Source organism: Portunus trituberculatus, chromosome 42, assembly GCF_017591435.1.
Source record: "Portunus trituberculatus isolate SZX2019 chromosome 42, ASM1759143v1, whole genome shotgun sequence".
NCBI lineage: Eukaryota > Metazoa > Arthropoda > Malacostraca > Decapoda > Portunidae > Portunus > Portunus trituberculatus.
Window position 1 is genome coordinate 2408058 of NC_059296.1, and position 21943 is coordinate 2430000.

At 36.6% G+C, this 21943-nt stretch overlaps 2 protein-coding genes across 9 annotated transcripts in view; both read right to left on the minus strand.

Annotated features, from left to right (window-relative positions):
- Positions 1-17525, minus strand: LOC123517348 (DNA-directed RNA polymerase, mitochondrial-like). The gene is given in 22 exon segments (XM_045277357.1): positions 1-152; positions 466-557; positions 985-1156; positions 1356-1483; positions 1592-1734; positions 2157-2343; positions 3005-3163; positions 4427-4600; positions 4975-5036; positions 5039-5135; positions 5277-5477; positions 6302-6443; positions 6705-6920; positions 7186-7366; positions 8452-8635; positions 9113-9289; positions 9690-9830; positions 10050-10226; positions 10421-10585; positions 10969-11112; positions 16307-16408; positions 17367-17525. Coding segments are annotated over 22 exon segments (3222 nt in total). The 5' UTR covers positions 17415-17525; the 3' UTR covers positions 1-22.
- A 2932-nt stretch (positions 17526-20457) lies between these two features.
- LOC123517782 (heterogeneous nuclear ribonucleoprotein K-like) overlaps positions 20458-21943 on the minus strand; it is a 172971-nt gene continuing 171485 nt past the window's right edge. For all 8 annotated transcript variants that reach the window (XM_045278241.1, XM_045278240.1, XM_045278243.1 and 5 more), the window contains one exon: positions 20458-21943. This exon is cut by the window's right edge and continues 1158 nt beyond it. The gene's annotated coding sequence lies outside the window, so the exon portion shown is untranslated.

Sequence of the window (21943 nt, forward strand, 5' to 3'; positions counted from 1 at the left end):
TTTCATATACAAATATAATTTACTATGAAAAGAAATATACACTCTCTATAACATTATCTATATTAAATTCTCCTTTAGTTGGAACTTGCTTTACAATACTGTTGAGCTTCATTTTTGAAGAATCCAAAGCAGAACCATCATAGGCAAAATCACTGAAAGAGGAAAGACCATAAGATTAATTATGTTTTGCAGTAAGGCTTTCCAAATAAGAATATAAAGTAACACCAAAATATTTCAACCAAGAGAATCAAATAAGATTTTTTATAGAGAAAATTAATCCTAGATATCAATTATTATCAGATGTTATATGTTTTTTTTTCTGATTCATAAATTAGAATACAAAACAAGAATGAAAAACCACTGTAATGTAATGACAAGGCTATCTGTCTCTATCTACACAGAATTGTTGATAAAACAGAAGAATGTGGGTATGGATATGACGAATCAATAGTCAGTCTACTTTACCCCTTGGACAGTCCAAACTTTTTCTGTAAAAATCTAGAAAGATCTTCCAAAATTGGTTCTTTATGAAGAGCAACAAACTGGTCCCTGCAAATCTGAAAAGCAAATATTAAACTTAAATATTTACCTGATGTCAATAAATTGGAGTACTAATTTTGACAGATTCCTCACACATGAATATAAATGTTCAATAGCTTTTCTCATTCATTTAAAATGGATATCAAATGACAATAAACATTCTTCGTGTGAATGCATTACTATCCTAATAACAACAAATGAGTATGACTAATACACACACTGACTATGAAAATAAAAAAATATATATCAATAAATCTGGCACAACATTTTTAGTATATAGATTAATTTCACTCCTGACACATTAATTTTTTCAGCATGCATTAATAAATAATTTTTTATCATCCTCTTAGCTGGTACCAGGTTAGGGTGATCTGACTGTCTTAGGCCTGGACCTCAAGTGCTGAAAAATGTCTTCAGAAAACCATATTTCTTACACTTCTTTACCTTGTTCATGATGTTAACAGAGCAGGCGTGGGTCCAGAAACAGTCGTGCACTGATACAAAGGTAATGCCAGCTTGCTGACAATGAAGAGAAGTCAGCATCATATGTGAGGAGTCCAGGGAATGGATGAAGTTGGGGGGAAATGCATTTTTCTGTTTCATTACATTTGGTTTCCTAAAAAAAAAAAAAAAAAAAAACAATAATAATAATGATGAAATATTCATATTTTGAATAATAAATATAAATCTTATAGGAAACCACAGCAATTTTCTACAAAAGCAAAATCATATAAAATAAATAATAAATCCTAGTAATAATGTTGTATCACTAAATTCATTCATATATAATCATGCACTAAAGTGCTATTTTTTACATAAAAGAGTCTGTGTAGAATGTTGATGGTAATTTTCCTATGGAGATTTGGTCGCCAACAAACTTGCTATATGGCTGAACCACAGGCAATCCCAAAGGTGTGATGTATTCCAAATTTTCACTCCTAGTCTGTAACAAAAACAAAATCATTTCAACAGATAGGTCAATGAATATCCTGCATCAAATGATCAATAACATGGTCTCAACAAGTATGATATAGCAAGACCTCAGACATACCTCAGATACAATCTTAGCACAATCTGTAAACCAATTTTGAATCTCCTTGGTTGAAGTGAACATTTTTTCAAGGCAAAGGAAGGTTTTGTGCACCAAGTAATGTGAAGCTGCCCATCGCTGACTAGCAGGAAAATCATCCAAAGCTGCAGAAAAAAATATCAAGTAGAATATAATGTATATCACTTAATGTTCACATAAACATTGTATTTACATGTGGTATTAAGGTGCTGTATGTTACTCCTCAACTATACCATCATTCATTAATTTACCCAAAGTTCCACTATCCATTCTTCATGTAACACAGGAGAATCTATTGGCAAATGACAGATTTTTATAATACTCTCCTATTTTAGCTTCATTAAAAAGATATGTAATTACTATGTTGACTTGAGGTGGGGACAGTTGCACCAGTTTCTTCACAATTCCTTTTTCTCTCTCACACCTTCAGGCAAACTTACTCAGTTCTCCACATCTTAAATATGTCATCAATTACATTAATGACATGGCACACACTAATACAAGACCCAATGAAGTCTAGATTTGGTTTGTATTTTCTGGAGTTTACCTTTTAGCTGTTTCTCTATCTGGAGTCGTGCCCCGTATCTTGTCACTCCATACACAGTTGTCATGACAGTCTGCTTGATGACTTTGCGTTTGACATGACCCTCCAGTACCTTGGCTATTGGATTACCTGATGCAGCATCCTTTTGTCTCTCTGTTTCAACCAATGCAGCAACATCTGAATACACATCCTGAAATATAAGTTCCAGATTGACAACCCTTTTTCCATCAGTATCAAATTATATAATCCACAAGTATTACATTAAATTGATCATCCACCATTATACCACAATGACATCTCATACTGGGAAAACTGAGATAAAGAATCCAAATATACACATACAACCTTGCTCTCATTCTCGCTGTCTCTTACACACACACACACACACACACACACACACACACACACACACACACACACACCAACAAACAAATATTCATTTAGAATTAATTATCATCTTTGCCACTAGATATTCATGGCAGCAGATCAACTCTCATTGACCATACTATGTAACAGTCCCTAGCACAAGTATATTCAGGTCTCCCCACATCAGAACACAGTAGCAGAAATGGTCTACTGATGCTATATAAAGATGAACCTACCTCCTACCCTGCTTCTAATCTCATCAATTGATTTGACACCATGTAAGAGAACTTCCTATAAAGGTCCACAAAGTTGCATCCCATTAGGTATTTACACTTGTTCTCCATTCTTCATCCTCAATCTAATACTCTTATGATATTGTCCTATTCCCATTAGCCTTACCCTTTTGCTATAAAAACATTTTCTATTATCCTCTTAACCCAATCACATTCAAACACAAATCAATAAATCTACATGTAGTTAGTTACCTGTGGCGCTTTACTGGGTGCCAGGTTGACAGATATCGCACCAATTTTGTCCCTTCCCAGAGCAGCATAATGTTGGAGTCCATTGCATGAGCCATCTTGATGCACAGGCAAATGGGAAACATATTCTTCTGGATTACCACTACGAAGGGCTGTTGCTAGCTGGAATGTACAAAACTCATTATTAGCTTCCCAAGTGTATTTCTTAATTTTCTGTTATGGCTTCAGTCACACTCAGATGTTCACCAAATACATTATTGCTTATCTCTACTGGTATGTGAATGAACATTGCCAACAGTCATCTTGAACCCCTTCCTTACCACAAGACTATTTTGTGGTGTGTGTGTGTACCATGTGTGGAAGTGACCTTGTGGTACTGCACATTGCACCTGTGGTACGTGTGTACCACACAAATACACTGATGTGTATCACCAAGCCCTGAGAGTGAATTTTGCCTTTTCAGGCCCCATTTGGTGATAACTTCCTTCCCAAACTAGAACAAATGTTTGAGTCATTATTTTTAACCATCCTCTCATCACAATACCACCCTCCACATTAGCCAATCAATATTGGGGTTCATATTTCATGGAAAAACTAAAACCAATCATTATTCTTTTGTTTGAAAGTACAAATGTTATTCATATAGTCAAACCAAGAATATCAGTTCCCTATTGTTTTCCTTGGAGAGACATACTTTGCTTCTAGCTAGAGATAATGGTGTCTGTTACCTCATGTAGCAGTGATGATTATCATAACTATGAGACAGATAGTGAGGATATACTGGAAGGCTCTCCAGATAAGTGTGATTAAAATTGTGATCCTGGACAAAGAGATAGAAGACAGTGAAACTGACAATATTACAAGTATAAAAACACTTTTGGCAAGTGAGGGGGAGCAGTCTGGTGATGATTCTGCCTCAGGGCCACCTGGCCTCTGTATCATGTTTCACTCTCTTATCTGACCCATTTTCTTATAAGCGATTGGATGTGCTTCTTCATCTTTCCTTGAAACAGGATTTTACTACTGTGCATCCCAGGATTATTTCACACTATGAAAGTGATCCAATGTTTGTCCTTCAGTGCTTCAAACATTCTTTTAGAGAGTGACACTGATTTGTCCATGGATGTGAGGTGTGCAGATGCATGGGCAAGGGTGTTGCGGTACGGGGGGGTGGGACGCTTTGCTTACATTGGAGGCTGGTTGCAGTAAGGAAGGGGTTAATCCTCAGAACTGTTGCTTTCATCTGTCTAACAGATAATCTTTGAAAGACTTTCCTTTTCAAAAAATAAAAATACATACAATCTATAATAATAGTAAAAACTTCTAGTGAAAGTAGTCTTAATATTAGTGGATAATTGCACTTATAATGGGAAACATTTACAGCCACTAATAAATAAACTCGTCAATAACTCATAAAGTGTTCACCTCTTTACAAGCTGCCAGTGTTTGCCACGGTTCATCACTCTTGGTCCACCAGCGGCGGCCTGTGAGAGGATAGTCAGCAGAATCCAGGATGTCTTCTATTATTGACTCACAGTAATTAATGCGCTCATCAACAGGCTCTCTCTTTACGAATCCTGTCAGATTTATAAGATGCAACTGGAAGAAAATACACAACTGTATGAACCTTCAACTGCAAAATTAGAAGATAATACATGATTCTAACCTCTTACCTGTGTCAGAAATGCCTTGCTACATCTCAGAATATCACAAACTATGTTTGGTGCAGATATATTTTATTTCCTGTAATAATTTCATTCCTCTTTCTTTCTTTTTTTTATTTCAGATACTGTAAATGACATCAACACCATGAGTTACCATTAGTGATCTATCTATGCACACAGCCTTTATATATTTATTTAATATACAAAAATTTCCAAGGACTACTCTATATTATCTCTTTTCCCTCTAAAACAATTTTGTGTACAAATTCTTTAATTATATATTAATGAATATACTTTGCTATAACTAACCTTGAGCCACCTTAGACCATTTGGACCCAGCTTTTCTCCTTTAGCAAATTTGAGGATCGAGCGAACACATCTGAGCTAAGATGATTGAGATGAGGAGGGCAGGGATACACTCTTCCACGGAAGTCCATGTTGTGAGGAAACCAAAATATTCGATCTTTAAACTGTAAGAAAATTGTCATTCTCAAAATTCTTTGAATTTGTAAACTAGTAGTTTCCTTCAAACAGAGATGTACATTATTTGTTATATATTCTAAAGTCCAATATCAGTTATATTTTTTGGAGAAATACAAACTTATACCTACATGATGAGCTAAGGAAAGTTTGTACAATGCATCACACCATAGAGAATGCATTTCATTCTTCCTCTGTTCAAAGTCTACCCGCTGATTCCGTATCTTGTGTATTTCAATGCTGCTCATGCCAGGCTGGATCTTCTGTGGCTGAGGGCACTGTGATGGTGGCTGGGGGATATCTAGTTCTTCACATCCATTGTTGTTGAAGAGCTGTAGAAAAAAAAAAAAAAAAAAAAAAAAAAAAAAAGTTTAAGTTTATATTCTTTAACCCTTTCCATACTAGGACACATTTTTACCTTGAGACTTGTGTACAAATAGATAATTTTATAAACATTTGGAAGGGTCTATGGAGGTCAGAAGATTAATGGCCAAAATCTTCACTATTTTAATCTCCCTCATGCTTCAGAAGCTTTATAAAATCAACCAAATAGTGAGCAGAACAAATATGGAAATGTGTCCTGGTACTCAATGGGTTAATAATCATGACAAGCTTGTTTGTTAATTTACCAACATATATCATTATTACCATGACTATCCAACACCAATTAACTGGAAGATAAATTATAAAATTAGATGAAGAAATTTCCTATATAAAAGAAAAACAACCCTTAAACAGGAAATGATGGGTGACCACAGCTGTCCCACATGATTCTAAAAGCTTATGTTTATATCAAAGAAGTCTAATACAGTTAAACTGATACATATAAAGGTCAAGGTCAGGTACATTCATAGGTTTATGTATATTTGTTACTAAGATGTCAATAACCAAATTATTATGAGCCCAAGGCTATTATACTACCACACAATAGTTTGGAGTGGAGAGACAAATGTAGCAAAGGGACAGACACTCATTGTGAGAATGGGTCAGCTCACTAGAATATCAGTTTGTTGATATCCACACTTAAAACCAGACAGAAACGTGAATGGTTAGACAATTGTTACATGGAATGAAAATGGTAGATGAAATAATATCAAAGGCCCTCCAGCACATCATTGACCAAAACAAATAACTTGATACTAAACCAAAACTATACCTCAATGATGATTTCGAGCATGGGTTTGTTGACCCTCCATGGAATTGAACTCAGCTGGTTAAGGGAATCCATTATTGGATACAGCTGTTGATTCCCACACTCTTCCATTCGTTGTTTCTGCTGGTAAGCACTGTAAGGTAACCTGTAATAGCCAATACAAAGAAAGAATGAGTTTGAAAATATCAACACGGTCATATCATCATTCAATGGTTACAGTGCAAGATGAAGGCTTCCCACAATGGTTTTGGGATTTATGTCTCATACTCCACCACACTGGATGAAGGCCATGATTCTACAGTGAAAGGAGCCAATGCCTAAGTAATATTCATCATCATTTTGAGAGGAATAAGTCAAGTGAGTTATGGATAATGGCAGAATGTCTTTGTTGTCAACAGTGTCTTACCTCACAATTTTGGCATCATTCAGTAGGTATCCTCCTAAGTTTGTAGAAACCCATGGTATTGGAGGACAGACCATGGGGGACACGATAGACTCAAAGGTGAGGGTGGGTTTGGCAGCCTTCTGGTACAGCTCTACCAGAGATGGTGATGGTTTGATCTCATCCACAGTACGGTATCCTTTAGTTCGTTCCACCTCATATATAGCAGGATACACATGCCTGAAAAGTTATGGAACAACTGTGAGGGTGAAGTACAACATAACAATAAAATTCATAGACATAATTAGGACATAATTGTTACATCTGCTTTCTTCAATAAAATTTTATGATGTGCTATCTAGTATGTAATGTTGGCACATTTGATATGAGAGACATCCAGAAGAAGAACTTTAAAAGGAATTTATTACAAGTGAAAAATTCAATGCCATTTTCAACTAAACACAATAATGTCTCAAACTAAACTCTCTATACTAGTTTCACATACTTTTCTAAATGAAGGGGATTCCATAGCATCACTTTCAGAAGAATAATTGAGTACATGAATTTGCCAATGGATGTCAAAACAGTATTGGGCCACTCCACAGGACTGTGCTCCAGCGCTGGGCCATTGCAGTATGAATCAGCCAGCTCCTGCCATCTCACACGAGGAATGTATGTAACATTTTCTGAAATGCAGTTAAAAAGCAAAGTTATATCTATACATTAATTCATAAGTTGTCTGGACACACTGGGACCAGGCTAGAAGATTACTACTACTGGAAACCCTATTGGGAAACCTTTCTCTGTCTTTTCAATCTTGCATGTGTTTGAATTGCCTTAGTTTAAGGCTGCACCTACACCAAGCAAATCAAATCAACTCAATTCATGAAGAATCATTTGACTTGTCACTTTGAATCAGCATATTTTCAACCAACTAAGCCTGATCAACACATCATTCAGTACCAAGGCAGCCTTCAAGGAGTATGGACATATTGGCTGTTGCAGAAGGATATTAAAACAGATACAGCTACATTAATTTTAGTATTTTGTCATATCAAGTTTTACTTTATGTGACATGCCATACAATAGTAATTAGTGAATGAAATCAGAGGCACATGGGATAATAGCAGGAAGTGTACACCCCTCCCTCAGTCTGGCTGACTGATGGTTACGTTGTCATGCATTTCATAAGTTGACGGTACACCCTACGGTTGCCAAATGAAAATATGCAACCATATCCATAACGTTTCTGTTGTCACTTATTTAAAAAAAATATGCAGAATAATATTGTCTAGTAATTCGTAGGGTACAGCAATTCCTTCTGTGGTTCAGTACAATATATGTAACTTTTACTGTAGTATAGGGATAACAACTAAATAAAAACTGTGTTTAACTCACCTTTGCATTTAATTTCTGTAGTACTATCCTTCCATAAAGCAGCAGTGGCATCACAATTTCGGTGCACAGGATCACTAGGATCATATATAGCACATCGTTATTGTATTAACTTGACGAGGATGTCCACTAGCATGGTGCTTATACTCGGCTGAATTGCCTTGACAGATGAAAAAAATGGGTCCAACCCTATCACTTATTCTAAACTGCAATGATTTGAATTGACATGATTCAACACGATTCATAAATCATATTGATTCTTCATGAACTAAACCGATTCTATTCGCTTGGTATAAACACATCCCAAGGAGAATATCATCATAGGATGTAAATGAAGATAAAATAAAAATCAATATAAACTAATTTTTATACAAACCTTTCTCATTGTCCAGGTACCAAGCAGTGTAATCTTTATAGACATCTTTAAGTTTGTCGAGCACTCCAACTTCCTTCTTGTACTTTACCACATAACGCATGTATACCAGCTCCCCAAGGCGACGAAACATCATGTATTTGGTGAAGGAAAAGCTTTCTGATCCTCGGGCAAGTCTCTGAATTTCCTAAGAGGAATATTACAAGAGTTTTATTACTGATTATTGTCTTTGATCCTTCACCATATGTATTGTGGATGAAAGTAATAAATCTCTTTTGGAATGTGAAATCTTTACTTGACCATTTGCAAATAAGCATACGTAAGGAACATGAATTTTGGTTTTTCATCAATCAACAATCAGCAAGTAATACTGGAAAAAGGATTGGAATGCTTTGGAGAATTGGTTTCTCCAAGGTAATGGCAGACTTGTGAGTGAAGTATGAGTACAAATGAGAGAATATCTCTTACTGTGGAAAAGAAAAGAAAATATTATGCATGAGAGCAGATGTGGGACAGAGTCTACTAAATGAACATCACAATATAAAGAAAATAAGGCAAGCTAAAAGAAAACTTAAGGCCTACACATGGCAGTGACTGCATGAAATATACATAAATATTTCTACCTATCACCCCCATCCATAAATCTAAAAAAACACTGAATTACCTGCATCATTACACTGATGAACTCTTCAGGTGGAAGGCTCACAAGATAAGGATAGATGGTCATTCTTTTGTCCAAACCACTGCCATAAAATGATTTTTTCATTACCCCCAGCTGGGTGATGAATGTTTGATGTAGCACGCTCCTCCATTTCTCTTCCCAATCCTCAAGAATTTTTCTCTGAAATAAGTGACATGCATTGTCATTTTATGGGAAGAAAGACTAAGGTTCTCAGGAAACCCTAAAACTACAAAAAAATAAAAATAAATAAATAAATAAAATAAAAAATAATAATAAAAAAAAAAAAATAAATAAAATAAATAAATAAATAAATAAAATAAAATAAAATAAATAAATAAATAATAATAATACTAAAGTAATAAAGAGATCTTAAGCCCAATCTCTAGTCTTTACCTATCTCTTAGCATGACTGAATAAGAGATTGTCAGTAATATTTTTTTTTTACATAAAACACACACACACACACGATCAGTGCCGTTTTTTCATGCAAGAGGATCATTCTATCTTCCCTATGATGACTAAATGTCCTTCAATAAATAACCATCCAAAGTGTACTTACATAATGGTGAGTGTCCTTTGACTCCTCTTTCTTTTCAATGCTGTTGATGACTAACTGACTACTGGTCTCAAGTGCAAACTGTTCCTTTATCCATTTATTCAGCATCTCCTGAGTCACAATCCCATGAGCTGGAGAAGGCACCTGTTGGACACTTTTGCTGTTAGTATCCTATTATCTTAAGATGTGAAATCATAGGAATAGCAGAGCAATGAAAAATACAAAGGAAGAACAATAGAATTTATAATTATTCATAAGAAATATGTATTATGGCTGAAATTCTAAAACTGAACCTATGCAGCATCTTTCTAACAGCCTATCTGTACATAAAAATCATGAGGGAGTAAATACAGTATATAATACCTTGGTGGAGTGCATAGTTGTATTGAGATTATTGACCAAGTTACAGGAATACTTGGTTTCTGTCCTGGCTTGCTCAATCCCAAAATTTGGATCAACCTGAGTGACTGCCTGGAGTGCACACTTCAAATCATGCTCAAGAACCTCAGCTTGGCTGAACACATCCTCTAATGTAAAGTCCTGGAAGAGAAATTAGTCACTCAAGTTTGTAGGAAAAAACACTTGAAACCTCACTAACTTTCCTGAATAGGAAAAGTATAATCTGTGTTTGCAGTACGCAGATGCATGACTAGTGTCATATTTTGAGTAAGCAAAAGGGATTAACCTGAAAGATATGTTTTGTGACTTAAAAGAAATAAAAACAGAACTTTCACCTCTTTGTTTAAGTCTTCTAAATATAGCCTGATGATCTGTGTATTATTTTCAGACACTTCCTGTTGACCCAAGCAGCTCAACATCAATGCATAAGTGGTTGCATCTGGATTTATTCCATCCTCCTTAAGGCATCTGAAAAGTTCTGTCATCTTCTTGAAATTTTTCTGGAAGAGAAAGAACAATCAGTTAAAATCTGTACAACATAAATTTGTCAATATTTCCTTTATATTGTCTATTACAGTTAAGGACTCATACACTTAAGAATATATAAGCTGCTTCAAAATAAAGTTTGAATATGCAAAAACCTGAATTTAGCCAAAATGTCTAATAAAGGAATAGGGTTGTGGAAACTTGTAAGACTCAATGTATACACACATCTGATATTTCTGTGCCATTGCAGTCATATGGAAAAAGTCATGTGTATTATAAATAAATTAATGAATAAAACTACCATCACTATCATTAACTTTTCTAAATAGTCTTATCTTTAAGTAATAGTCTTCACATAACTGATTAAACATTACTACATTTTTGTAACAAATAGTACCTTGTTAGCATATCCCTGGAGGATAAGGTTGTAGACTTGGACGGAATTGACTTTCTGGCACTCATCTTTCCGGTTAGAGTGGTGAGCACACTGGCGGTAGTACAGAAGAGTGTGGGTGGCACGATTCAGCATTCCCAGATTGATCTGCAAGCAAATTTTATAATACATTTATCAAGATATAATTAGCTTTGACAAAATTAAGTATGAAACTGCAACAAGACTTCATTAGAAAAAAATTAAGCAAGGGCTACTCACACACACACTAAGGTATGCAGCAAGTGACTGATTAAAACTGGCTTCCCGTCCTCTTCTTCTCACTTCTTTGAAATATTTCTCTTCCTCCTTACTTTTCTTATGCTTCTTCACTCCTTTCTTAGACTTAGGTGTTGGCTCAACCTTGGGAGCAGGACTTTGGCTCACCTCCTGAACTTCAACATCTTCCTCCAGAATATGAAGCACCTCTGGACCAGACAAAGGAATGCCACAGAATGTCTGACTTCTGATCTCTTTAAAATTTCTGATTGGGGTAAAGAAAACTTTAGTAGTGTTCAATGCCTCAAAAACTCAATTCCTCCATCTACCACCTTGATACTACCTTCCAGACAACTCTTCTTCAATGACACTAAACTGTCCCCCTCTTCTACAATTAATATCCTCAGTCTGTCCTTTACTTATAATCTAAACTAGAAACTTCAAATTTCATCTTTAACTAAAACAGCTTCTATGAAGTTATGTGTTCTGAATCATCTTCAATATTTCTCATCCCCAATTGCTAACTCTGTCCAGGGATTTATCTGTCCATGTATAAAGTACGCTTCACATGAATAAGGGGTTTCATTCATACTGTTCTTTTAGACAGGGTGGAATCAAAAGCTTTTTTATGTTATCAACTCCTCTCCTCTGACAGACTGTCTTCAGCCTCTTTCTCACCGCCATAATGTTGCGTCTCTTGCTATCTTCTACTGCTATTTTCATACTTTTCTGATCTTGCTAACTGCATGCCTCTCCTCCTCCCATGGCCTCGCTGCACAATACTTTCTTTTTTCTCTCATCCCTATTCTGTCCACCTCTCTAATGCAAATATTAACCAGAACTAATTCATTCTCTCTGGTAAACTCTAGAACTCCCTACTTGCTTCTATATTTCCATCTTTCTATGATCTGGACACATTTAAAAGGAAAGTTTCAAGATATTTAGTGATCAAAAGTAAATTAAATACAGAAAAGGAGCTGGTTATAAAAGTGAAAATGAGTCTAATAATTTACACATTTACTGTTATGTCTTCTCTAGATACCAACTGATATAATGAGTAGAGAAAAGAAACAGAAGATGAGACAGTATTCAGTTATTGCCCCAAGCTTTACTCATCTACTGAAGATCACTGGATTAAAAGTATTTTTTTTCCTTGATTTGGCTGTGCAATACACAATAAGATGGGAAGCGTCTGGGTGTCCTTCCATCATGGAGACCAGATGAGAAGTGAGTCAATTTGTACATGTGCGATGACCTGACTCCCCCATACATTCCTTCACAGAAAATCCCGCCTCAGGTCAAACAGCAATGTTGCCTGACCTGATATGCCATATCAACATACACGTACATGAAATAGCTCTACAGGTAACCCGATTTACGCGATAGATGCGTTCCAAGAGGCATCGCGTATATCAAAATTCGAGTAAAACAAACATGTAATTCTCATAAGAAACAATAGATAATAGAAGGGATGCGGGATGTGGTCCAAAAAAATTCTTACAAAATACTCTATTTATTTGGCTAAATTAACATGCTTTTATTATTTACCATTCTAAATACTAGAAGTGTACTTAAAGTAAAGGGAAAAGCAAGAAATAATAAGAGAAAACAACAATGAATATGTAAACAAAACAGTCACTGCATCACTGCCTTCACCACTCACACCACAGTCAGTCACTCTTCCTCTGAGCTTTACCACTTTATCAAAAATCCACTTATCAAAAATAACCCAACATGCAGAAGATGAAGGATGTTTTAGGGCCATCTTGGTGAATTATAGGCAGATTGAAGAGATTCTGTCTGTACTCAGTGCTGGCACACGGCAAATGAGGCACGAGAAGAGAGGGATTCTTTAACAACGTCAGAGCAACCTCCTGCCACGAAATGGCATCCATGATAGTGAATTACTAATGAATTACCGCGGTATTTCTTTAGTAATTCACTATAGGCATTTTCAGTAGCGGCACGGCTGAGGGCAAACGGAGTCAAACGGAGGCAAGTTTTCGCAAACGCGAGCAAACGCCTTTCCAAAGCGTTTGCTCTCGTTTGGCAAATGCTTTTTAGCCAATCAGCGTGGAGCAACCCCATCAACCTCATGGAATGAGATCAAGAAGGAGTTACATTTCGAATAAAACTGAATAGTTAGACGTATGTTAGGCCATAGAAGTGGGTACTGTAGATGTAGATTTACGTTTACATATTGTGCGGCATACTGGAGAGAACCTATATCAAAAATACGGCGTGAAATAAATTAAGGAGCTGGTGGTAGCTGGTGACATGTCGCATCTATCCGTCCTTGTTGTGGGTGTTGTCCGATTCCATACTTCTAGTCGTGACTTCGATACAATAATGGAGTTACTTTTCTATTATTAGGTGAAAAAATGATAATATTTTTGCAAATCCTTATATCATAAAGTAATGAATGATGGTAAAAATAGATTATCTGCTAATTATTGACGTAATTCAATTATATAGGCGTCAGAAAACCGCAGCCATACATCTACAATGGAACACCTTCAAAACAAGCCCGCGTAGATCAAACCACTTCCAGGACTGAAGACCTGTTGTTTTTTATGAGTATTGCGCTGCTCGGCCCTCGGCATATACAAATGATGAAACACTGGTGACCTATAATACTCCCCATCAAGGAATAAATCTCCAAACTCTTCCACTATGCTGCTGTGTTTACGTCTTGACCACAGTGCTGGCTCAGGCGACTGATGTGTACGATAACTTCTCCCAGGGATTGAGATCACAGTGACACGGTCGTCTGGCACCACCGATGGTGTCCTCAGCACTGTCCTCTTCAGCGTGAACTCAAACATGTTTGGCCTTGCGGTGACGCTACTGAAAACGCCTTATCACTCAGTGCCACAGAGTCGAGGTTATCCTCATGGCATGAGCGTATATGAATACTAAGATAAGATATTCATTATAGCAGGCAATATAGGAGTGGAAACATAAAATATTGTGGTGAAAGCAACATGCAAGCTAAAAGCGTCACAAGAAGAAGAAGCGGCCAAGTCGCTGCGTCCACCTCCCCTGAGGCCGATCTCATCTCTGCTTTATTTTTTGGTATTCCATGTAAGATTTCACTTTATGCATTACAAAACAATCCTTTCTTGGGGGTCAAGATTTGTAAAAAGCTAATAGAAATGTTGTTTTGTGAACATAAATGCATACAGGCAACCCCCGCTTAATGAAGGGGTTACGTTCCTAAAAAACACTTCGTTAAGTTTCGTAAGCGAACCGATTATAACAAGTTTAACCCCTGATTTGAACTCCCACTGAAAGTAAGCAAAGCGAAAGTGCATCATAGTACAGTGAAAGGTTTAATGAAAGTAAAAAATTATGAAGTTAAACATTTAGGTAGTTTAATTTAAGTCATTATAATGTACACTAATGTATGTATGTACGTAACTTTATAATGTTGATGATCTTAAATTTATGAAGGAGGAAGAGTGAAACGGAAAGACACTAACCGGCAACCTGTGGAATGTAAACAAAGTGCGCATCATTGTACTGCATACAAAACTTATGTACCACATTTCCACAAGGCTTTCCATTTTATCCATTGTAGAGTCACGAGTTCAGGTGGTTCTTTTAGCTTGCAAGGAAGATACGGTCTCACCAGCCTTCTTAATAGAGTCTGCTGACTTGAAAATAGTAGACAGTAGATGGAGTCAAGATGGTGGCAAGCAATGCTATGGTTTTCTGGCCTCTCTCGTGTCTGTGAATAATATCCAGCTTCACTTTGAGAGTAAGAGACTTCCTGGTCTTCTTAGGAACGCTAGGCCACATTGCAGGGCGTTTTAGTGGTAAGTTGAGCTAGGGAAGACGAGTTGCTGCTGACGCTGTTATGTTTTGACTGGGGAGTGAGTGGTGCGTGTTGTCCACGAGAGGCTTGATCTTGATCTTGATCTTTATTCTACAGGTGTCTCATGATTTCTCCTGAAGCAGGCCTTAGTACCAGCAGCTCTTGGTGTATACAAAAGCCTGTCAGCTTGCGTGATACGGTGGGGCTTTCAAATTTGAAAAAAATTACCTGGATAAAACTTTGTTAAAGCGAGTTTGGTGTTCGTTAAACGAGCAGATGGTAGTAAAATGAAACCTTCGTTGTAGCAAAATTTTGTTGTGTGAACCTTCGTTAAACGGGGGTTGCCTGTATATAAGACAGTAACACCACCTCGAGAGGTGGTGTTCCCACCAACCTGAGAGCAACCTCATAGCAACCTCGTTACCGTCCCTCCAAGCGTTCATGGATGCCATTTTAAGGCAGGAGGTTGCTCTGACGTTGTTAAAGTTTCTTGGATCCAGCTCCTGGCAGCCAGTGAACATTTTTAGGTGGGCTACCAACCTCCACCCGCCAACAGCAACGAATCTTTGTGAATGCTACTTTACGAAGGTTGTTGCTAAGGAGGTTGTCTGTACCAACATAGACAACAACCTGCTTCTTGGATCTGGCCTCGGAACTCCCACCTATCGGCCAGCCGCGGAACTCTCTGGCACACATTTTGAAATTGGGCCAAATCGCATATAAGCAAACCGATCACACAAATTAAATTGATTATATTTTTTCAGTCGCGTTATAACAAAAATGCGTAAATCAAACATGCATAAATCGAGTTACCTGTATTTGATTTCACATCAGCTGCTATTTAATGAAATAGTCAGAATATTCTTAAAACACTGTTTGTTGATAATGCTACGATTAAAGAACCATGGGTAATATAAGGTGAAAGTTTTGGTTGGAGACCTGGTAGAATGGTGAACAATACTAGACAGGTTAGTATATTTAGCTTTACTATAGCTGTCACAGCTATAGATAACCAGATTATGCAGCTCACCATGAGCAGCATAATCTGGTTATTTCAAGAGAATAAGAGGATAAGATTACATGGAGGGGAAAGATATTGCATATGCGGAAGCATACAGCCTCTGATTGTGGAAAGTGATTCTCTGTTAATTTGGAGATGAAAAAATGAGAGACATGGAAGATGAAAATTTTCAGTGTGTAAGAGAAAGTCGAGATTTTTATAATTTTCTATTCCATCACATTACCAGTAAAATCCATGCAGTGTCTCACCTTGGGCTGAGTTCTTGCTAGTGGAAGTTCTTGCTCGTGATCTGGCTCCTGCAGCCTGCACTCGGGTGGACTGATTTCTTGTAATGTATCTTCTTGAGCCACCTACAAAAAATAAATGGTACATATTAATGAAATAATGTAAAAATAAAAGAGGCACAGGAGAAATTATGAAACTTTTACAATACTGATACTCATCTTGGATTATGATCTTCAACAACTGAAGATCATCTAATAAGACACATCAAAGTTAGCCAAGCACTATACAACTCAATCTTTATTTGTGGTTCTGTTATCAGAATAATGGAAATGACAAGAAGGTTATTACATGCTGCTGTAAATCAGAGACACAGTAGCACTGCCAAACAGAAGTAAGAACATGTTGTGACCATTGGTAATAGGGTTATCATACATTCCGGATTAGCCAGGACAGTCCCAATTTTGGACCCCTGTCCTGACGCCCTGACCAGTTTGTGACTTTATCCTATGAAGGCTAGTGGCACTGTTAGACCCAATCACCTTTGGCTACAATCCCAGGTTTAAAAGCATGGCACTGGATATTTTAATACTGGAAAGGGCAATCACAACTAACTTACAAACGACCTATGTGATTTAAGTGAAATATAACATAGGTAAGCATCATGTAAGCCTGACCTAGCCACTGGCCTCAACAAGGAAAGAATATAGGTAAGTGTTTTACCTGGAAGCAAGTTCATTAAATAAAGGTTATCTTTAACTTTTGCTTTTCCTTAGTGTTCTTGTCTGTTTGAGTTTTATTAATCCTTTGTTGGCTCCGCGCTGCACCTGTTATAGTCAACTTCCTGAGATTTTAAGTTTTTGTGAAAAAAAAAAAAATCACGGTAAGAGAACAAGACAAGAAGTGTACTCGTTCTTGAAAGATTTGATTACTACATCCAACACTGACCACTGGACAAGCCCATTACAAGGCATGAGTGCAAAACATATCAACAGGGACAGTGCTGTGCCATGCCGTGCTGAGGGGATGACCAATGCCTCTCATGATGCCCGCCACTCGCTCCTCACCAAAGTTACCGCCACTTACCTCTGCACCACGACTCCCTGCAGCGGTCAGGGAACAGTCGACCGTCATCTCGTATCACTCCGTTCCTAATTCTGAGAGTAACACGGGAGTTTGTCTTCAAAAGATTCAGCCAGCAGCCGACGGTCCCCATGCCTGCAGACCCAGCTGACTAGGAGCGGGGGGGGGGTTGTATATGTCTGTTACGAACAAACACTGAAATTTATTTATTTATTTTTACTGTTTTGATTTTTTACTTGATATTCTTTTTACTTGGTCACTGGATAAAATTTAATGAGTTCAATACATGTAACCAATTGAGATTCTACTTTGTGTTATGATTTAAAACCCCTTTCGCTCAGCAGACGATCGGCTCGCCCACCTCACTTGGCTCGCCGCTCACCCTGCCGTGGTGGGTTTGTATAACAGTAAACGCATCCTCCCTTCGGTCTGTTTTATTTTCATGCTTCTCCCATGACTTGGTGTGCCATCGTCCACCGTAATAACTTCGCTTATTATCTATTTCAGGCTGACATGACGACATCCGAGAAGAAAACCTCTTCTCCACCTTGGCTACAAGGGTTAGCCACTCCCCGACCTTCCCTTGAGGTCATTAATATAACCTGGCATTAGCTAGTATAACCTAACATTACCTGCCCTAAACCTAACCAGGGAGGTTTCACTCTGCCCTTTAAAGAAGAAGGCACTTTTCCTCCGCCTTACATTTACGTTTTAGTTGTATGTAAAAGTACTATATGCAAGAGAACGGAAGAGAGTAGACTATAGTAAGTAATATGATGTTTATTACTTATTTTCATAAAAAAAAGTACTTACTCTTTTTGGGGTTCCCATATTGCGTCGAAAGATCGCCACAAGACACTTTAGCATGCGCGTGCTACTGATTGACAGAAATTCGATCTTGGTTTCCGTGGTTTTCTTGGTTTCATCGAAGATCGCGCTTCGAAGACGAAAGACGAAAACGTGCTCCGAAGACGCTTGGAAGACGAAAACGTGCCTATGAATGATTATTAATTTAATAAGATAGCAACAAGGACTTTACTAATATGCTTACAGTAATGGGTAGCGAGAAACTTTGACAACAGGTATAAATTATTGGTGATGGGAAACACGAGGGAAATAGATCCGCACTATCTCTTATCCATTCGTTGGCGTATCTTGTTTCTACGTCTACTATTCTTACTTTCTGCGTAATGCTTACGCTTTCCTCTGCCTTCTTGTTCTTATTTATCTTATCATTGATATATCTTTAGTATATTTCGGACTGATACACTTATCCCTTTCTTTCTATACATAAATTCCTGATTATATCCTCCTCTTTACCTCAAGCGAAGCATCTTCAGTTTAACAATCAAAATGAGCGCTATTGTAGTCAGCAGCATCGTCTCTATACTGTACAGTAAAGAATGTTTCATTACTGTCTTACAGATTTTCCTTTTCCCTTGGCAAAGATCCTTCCATCACACAATAGTATCCTGTCACTCTTGTCTACTCGCTCTTGATCGAGTAACTCACAGGTCCCAGATAAACGCACTACTGGTTATAGGTTTCACTTTCAACACCATTGCTTGGGACACTTGAAAATGAAGGTATATGAATTCATCCACCTTCACTAGCTCCACTCCTTGTAATCTCGTCATAATACTATCATCTCCATCGGTCTCATTTTTTTCCCCTCTGCATCTTTCAAGGTTATCCGAAAGACTACAACCAGACATCCCTCTGGCTGTCTATTGCTATTGAGAAGAATGGACTGCTGGATCAATCCTTGGCGTAATACAACGTAGAAACTCTTCGTCGCATTAGCACAATTGTGTGCAAATGCCTGTGTACAATAATACCATTGGTCTTTTCATAGCATCCTGTTATATAATTTTCATTTTTTTTTTTCTGTACTCTCAGAACAACTTGCATCTGTGATGCTTTTTGATATGAAAATTTACTATTGTTTGTAGATATGTAGTTCTCTTTGTTCAACTTTATCTTCTCCCATAACCTCATGGTATGACTGACCAGCATAATATCTTTTTAGTTACATTGATTTTGACAGACCTATATATTTACAATATGCAACGTATGTTAAACTACTAACCTTTTCTGTATTATCTCATTATGTTAGTTCCTAAATAGTATTCTCATATGTATGTACAGAGTATATTATAGCAAATCGTATTTGTGATCTCATAGTTTAGTATAACTTATAGTATAGTTCTTGTGCAATATTTCCTTGTAATTACACTCTCCCCACTTCTTAGTTTAATTATTTTTAGTTCTTACTTTGTTTTATGTTTTTTTGCACACTTTGTTAATTATTAAGATCTTGCCCAAAAAGCTATGCTTAATATGGGCCTTCTGCCAGTGTATACTTGTATACAGGTAGATATAATAAAGTGTTTAAAGTGTTTTAAAGTGTCAGGCGTAATTTTCGCATGATCAGCCATTTCCGACCTCTCTACATTGGTTCCTCTGGGAGATACTGATTAATTAATCACTTCTCTACATTCACTGATGTTGATGTTTGATTCACTTGCCATTTATTAGTCCATTCATTATTTTTTTTACTATTTTCCAAACGGGGGTAAATAAATTTCTTTACTGTCTTGCTATAAATGAGAATGAAACATTATTTGTAAATCGAGATCAAAATTCATAATTTTCCTATGAAATATTTTCCATATTGTGATGACCTTGAAAAATTATTGGCATTCATAAAAATTCATTACTTATTATTTATTTATTTTTTTTAAGTGAAGACTACACTTGCCTTAGGAAATAAGAAATGCAAACAAATCTACACATAATCCAGAGGGTGACATTGAAATTCAGCCACAGAAACATTATTTTTTATTTTTACATACTTTCAAAAGGTCAGATACTTGTAGTCCTATATTTTGTTTATAGAGTAAGATATTTTTAGACAAATACCAAAATCTAACTTGAACTGAGGATAAGTGAATGATCTCATGATCCTACTTAGCCATACAGGTCAGAAATAAGTACCAAAGATCACTAATTCTTTTGTTAATTTGGAAGGCATACTGATGTACAGAATAAAATGTTAAAACTGATGAATATGTAGGAGAGGTAAAAGAATACATTGATATCTTCTGGTATTTATTCCTTTATATGAATGCAAAATACATTAATCACATTACAAAATGGATGGCTTCAAGAGTTTTAAACTATGGACACAAATAACAGTGTCTGGTCCTTATGTATAAATCAAATCTCTTAAATGTGAACATCCAGTCAAGTTGCAGGACAATACTTGCTTTTCAGGGGACCATAGGCACATCTTAGACTATCAATTTAATCATCCAAACTTTGATAATTATAACCATTTTGTAGCTTGTGTGAAATCATTGGTAATGCAAAGTTCAATAATTGTCATTACGTAAAAGCTTCACTAGAAAGGAAGAACTACATGTGTGTATTTCATTGAAGTTCTCATGGAAGGTGGTAACTCACACAACATGTCATTACAGCATTTCACAATACAAGTTTTTCCCTACTGGGCCAGTTCATGCATAGTTAAATTTGATCCCCTGAGGAGCAAATAGTGATTCTTGTTAAAATTTCTAGATACACTGGACATAAACTCTATACGAGGTAATATAACTTCAAATACTAATGTATGCAGGCAATGGGGACAGATTACCTATTTCCTATTAGAGTTAAGGCTCTTTCTTACATCATAGGGAAAAGCTTGCTCCAAACTGCAGAAAATTAAAATAAAACTATACCAAACCTGGTCAGTATTACCAGGAGGAACTACAAGTCAGTATGAAAAAAAGCCAATGATATAACTTAACAATAGTTTCTTCTCAGATGGCTTTGGAGCCCACAAAAAGGGATACTCAACATCTTGCAAGTGTTGAGGGGCAGGCTTAATCAGATGTAAAAATAAACAATAATTTGTAACAAAATATGTGCTGCATGGAATGTCTACTTGACCTACAAAAGCAGGGATGACAACAATAACTCATTCTCAAACAATTAGCCAAATCACACTTTGTGAAAGTTATCCAAGGGCTTTGAAACCTAAATAGATTCAAACAAAGCTGAACACAAACTATTCTATTTCTGTAATTAGTTTAAAGTGATAGGAGCATAAAGAAAAAAATAAATAAAAATAAAAGACAAAATAAAAAGAAAGTGAAACATGCTGTGGGAAATTGGAATTGCATATTCCAAATGACTAAGAAGGGGAGGGAACCTGCTGGAGAACAATGAAGTTGTGGCGAGTGTCCTTTGTCTTTCTTAAAAGTGGTGACAACGATACCTTTGTACACGGACAATGGCTTCAATTATCAGGTACAGACATACAAACATACTAGGAAAGTACCTTAGATGTTAACTTAACTGATTGATCTCAGCAACACTTTTCAATATATTCTCTCTATGGCCTGTGCATACAACCCTTCCTCTTCATCAAATATAGCTGATTTTTCTCTACATGTATGTAGTATGTTTACAAGGCAAAGAAATCATAGTCTACTACATAGTTAAAAAACCTGCTATGACCTCCCTCAAAACCAATATCGGCTAAGTAAACATCTTAAATACATCCCATGGAAAAACAG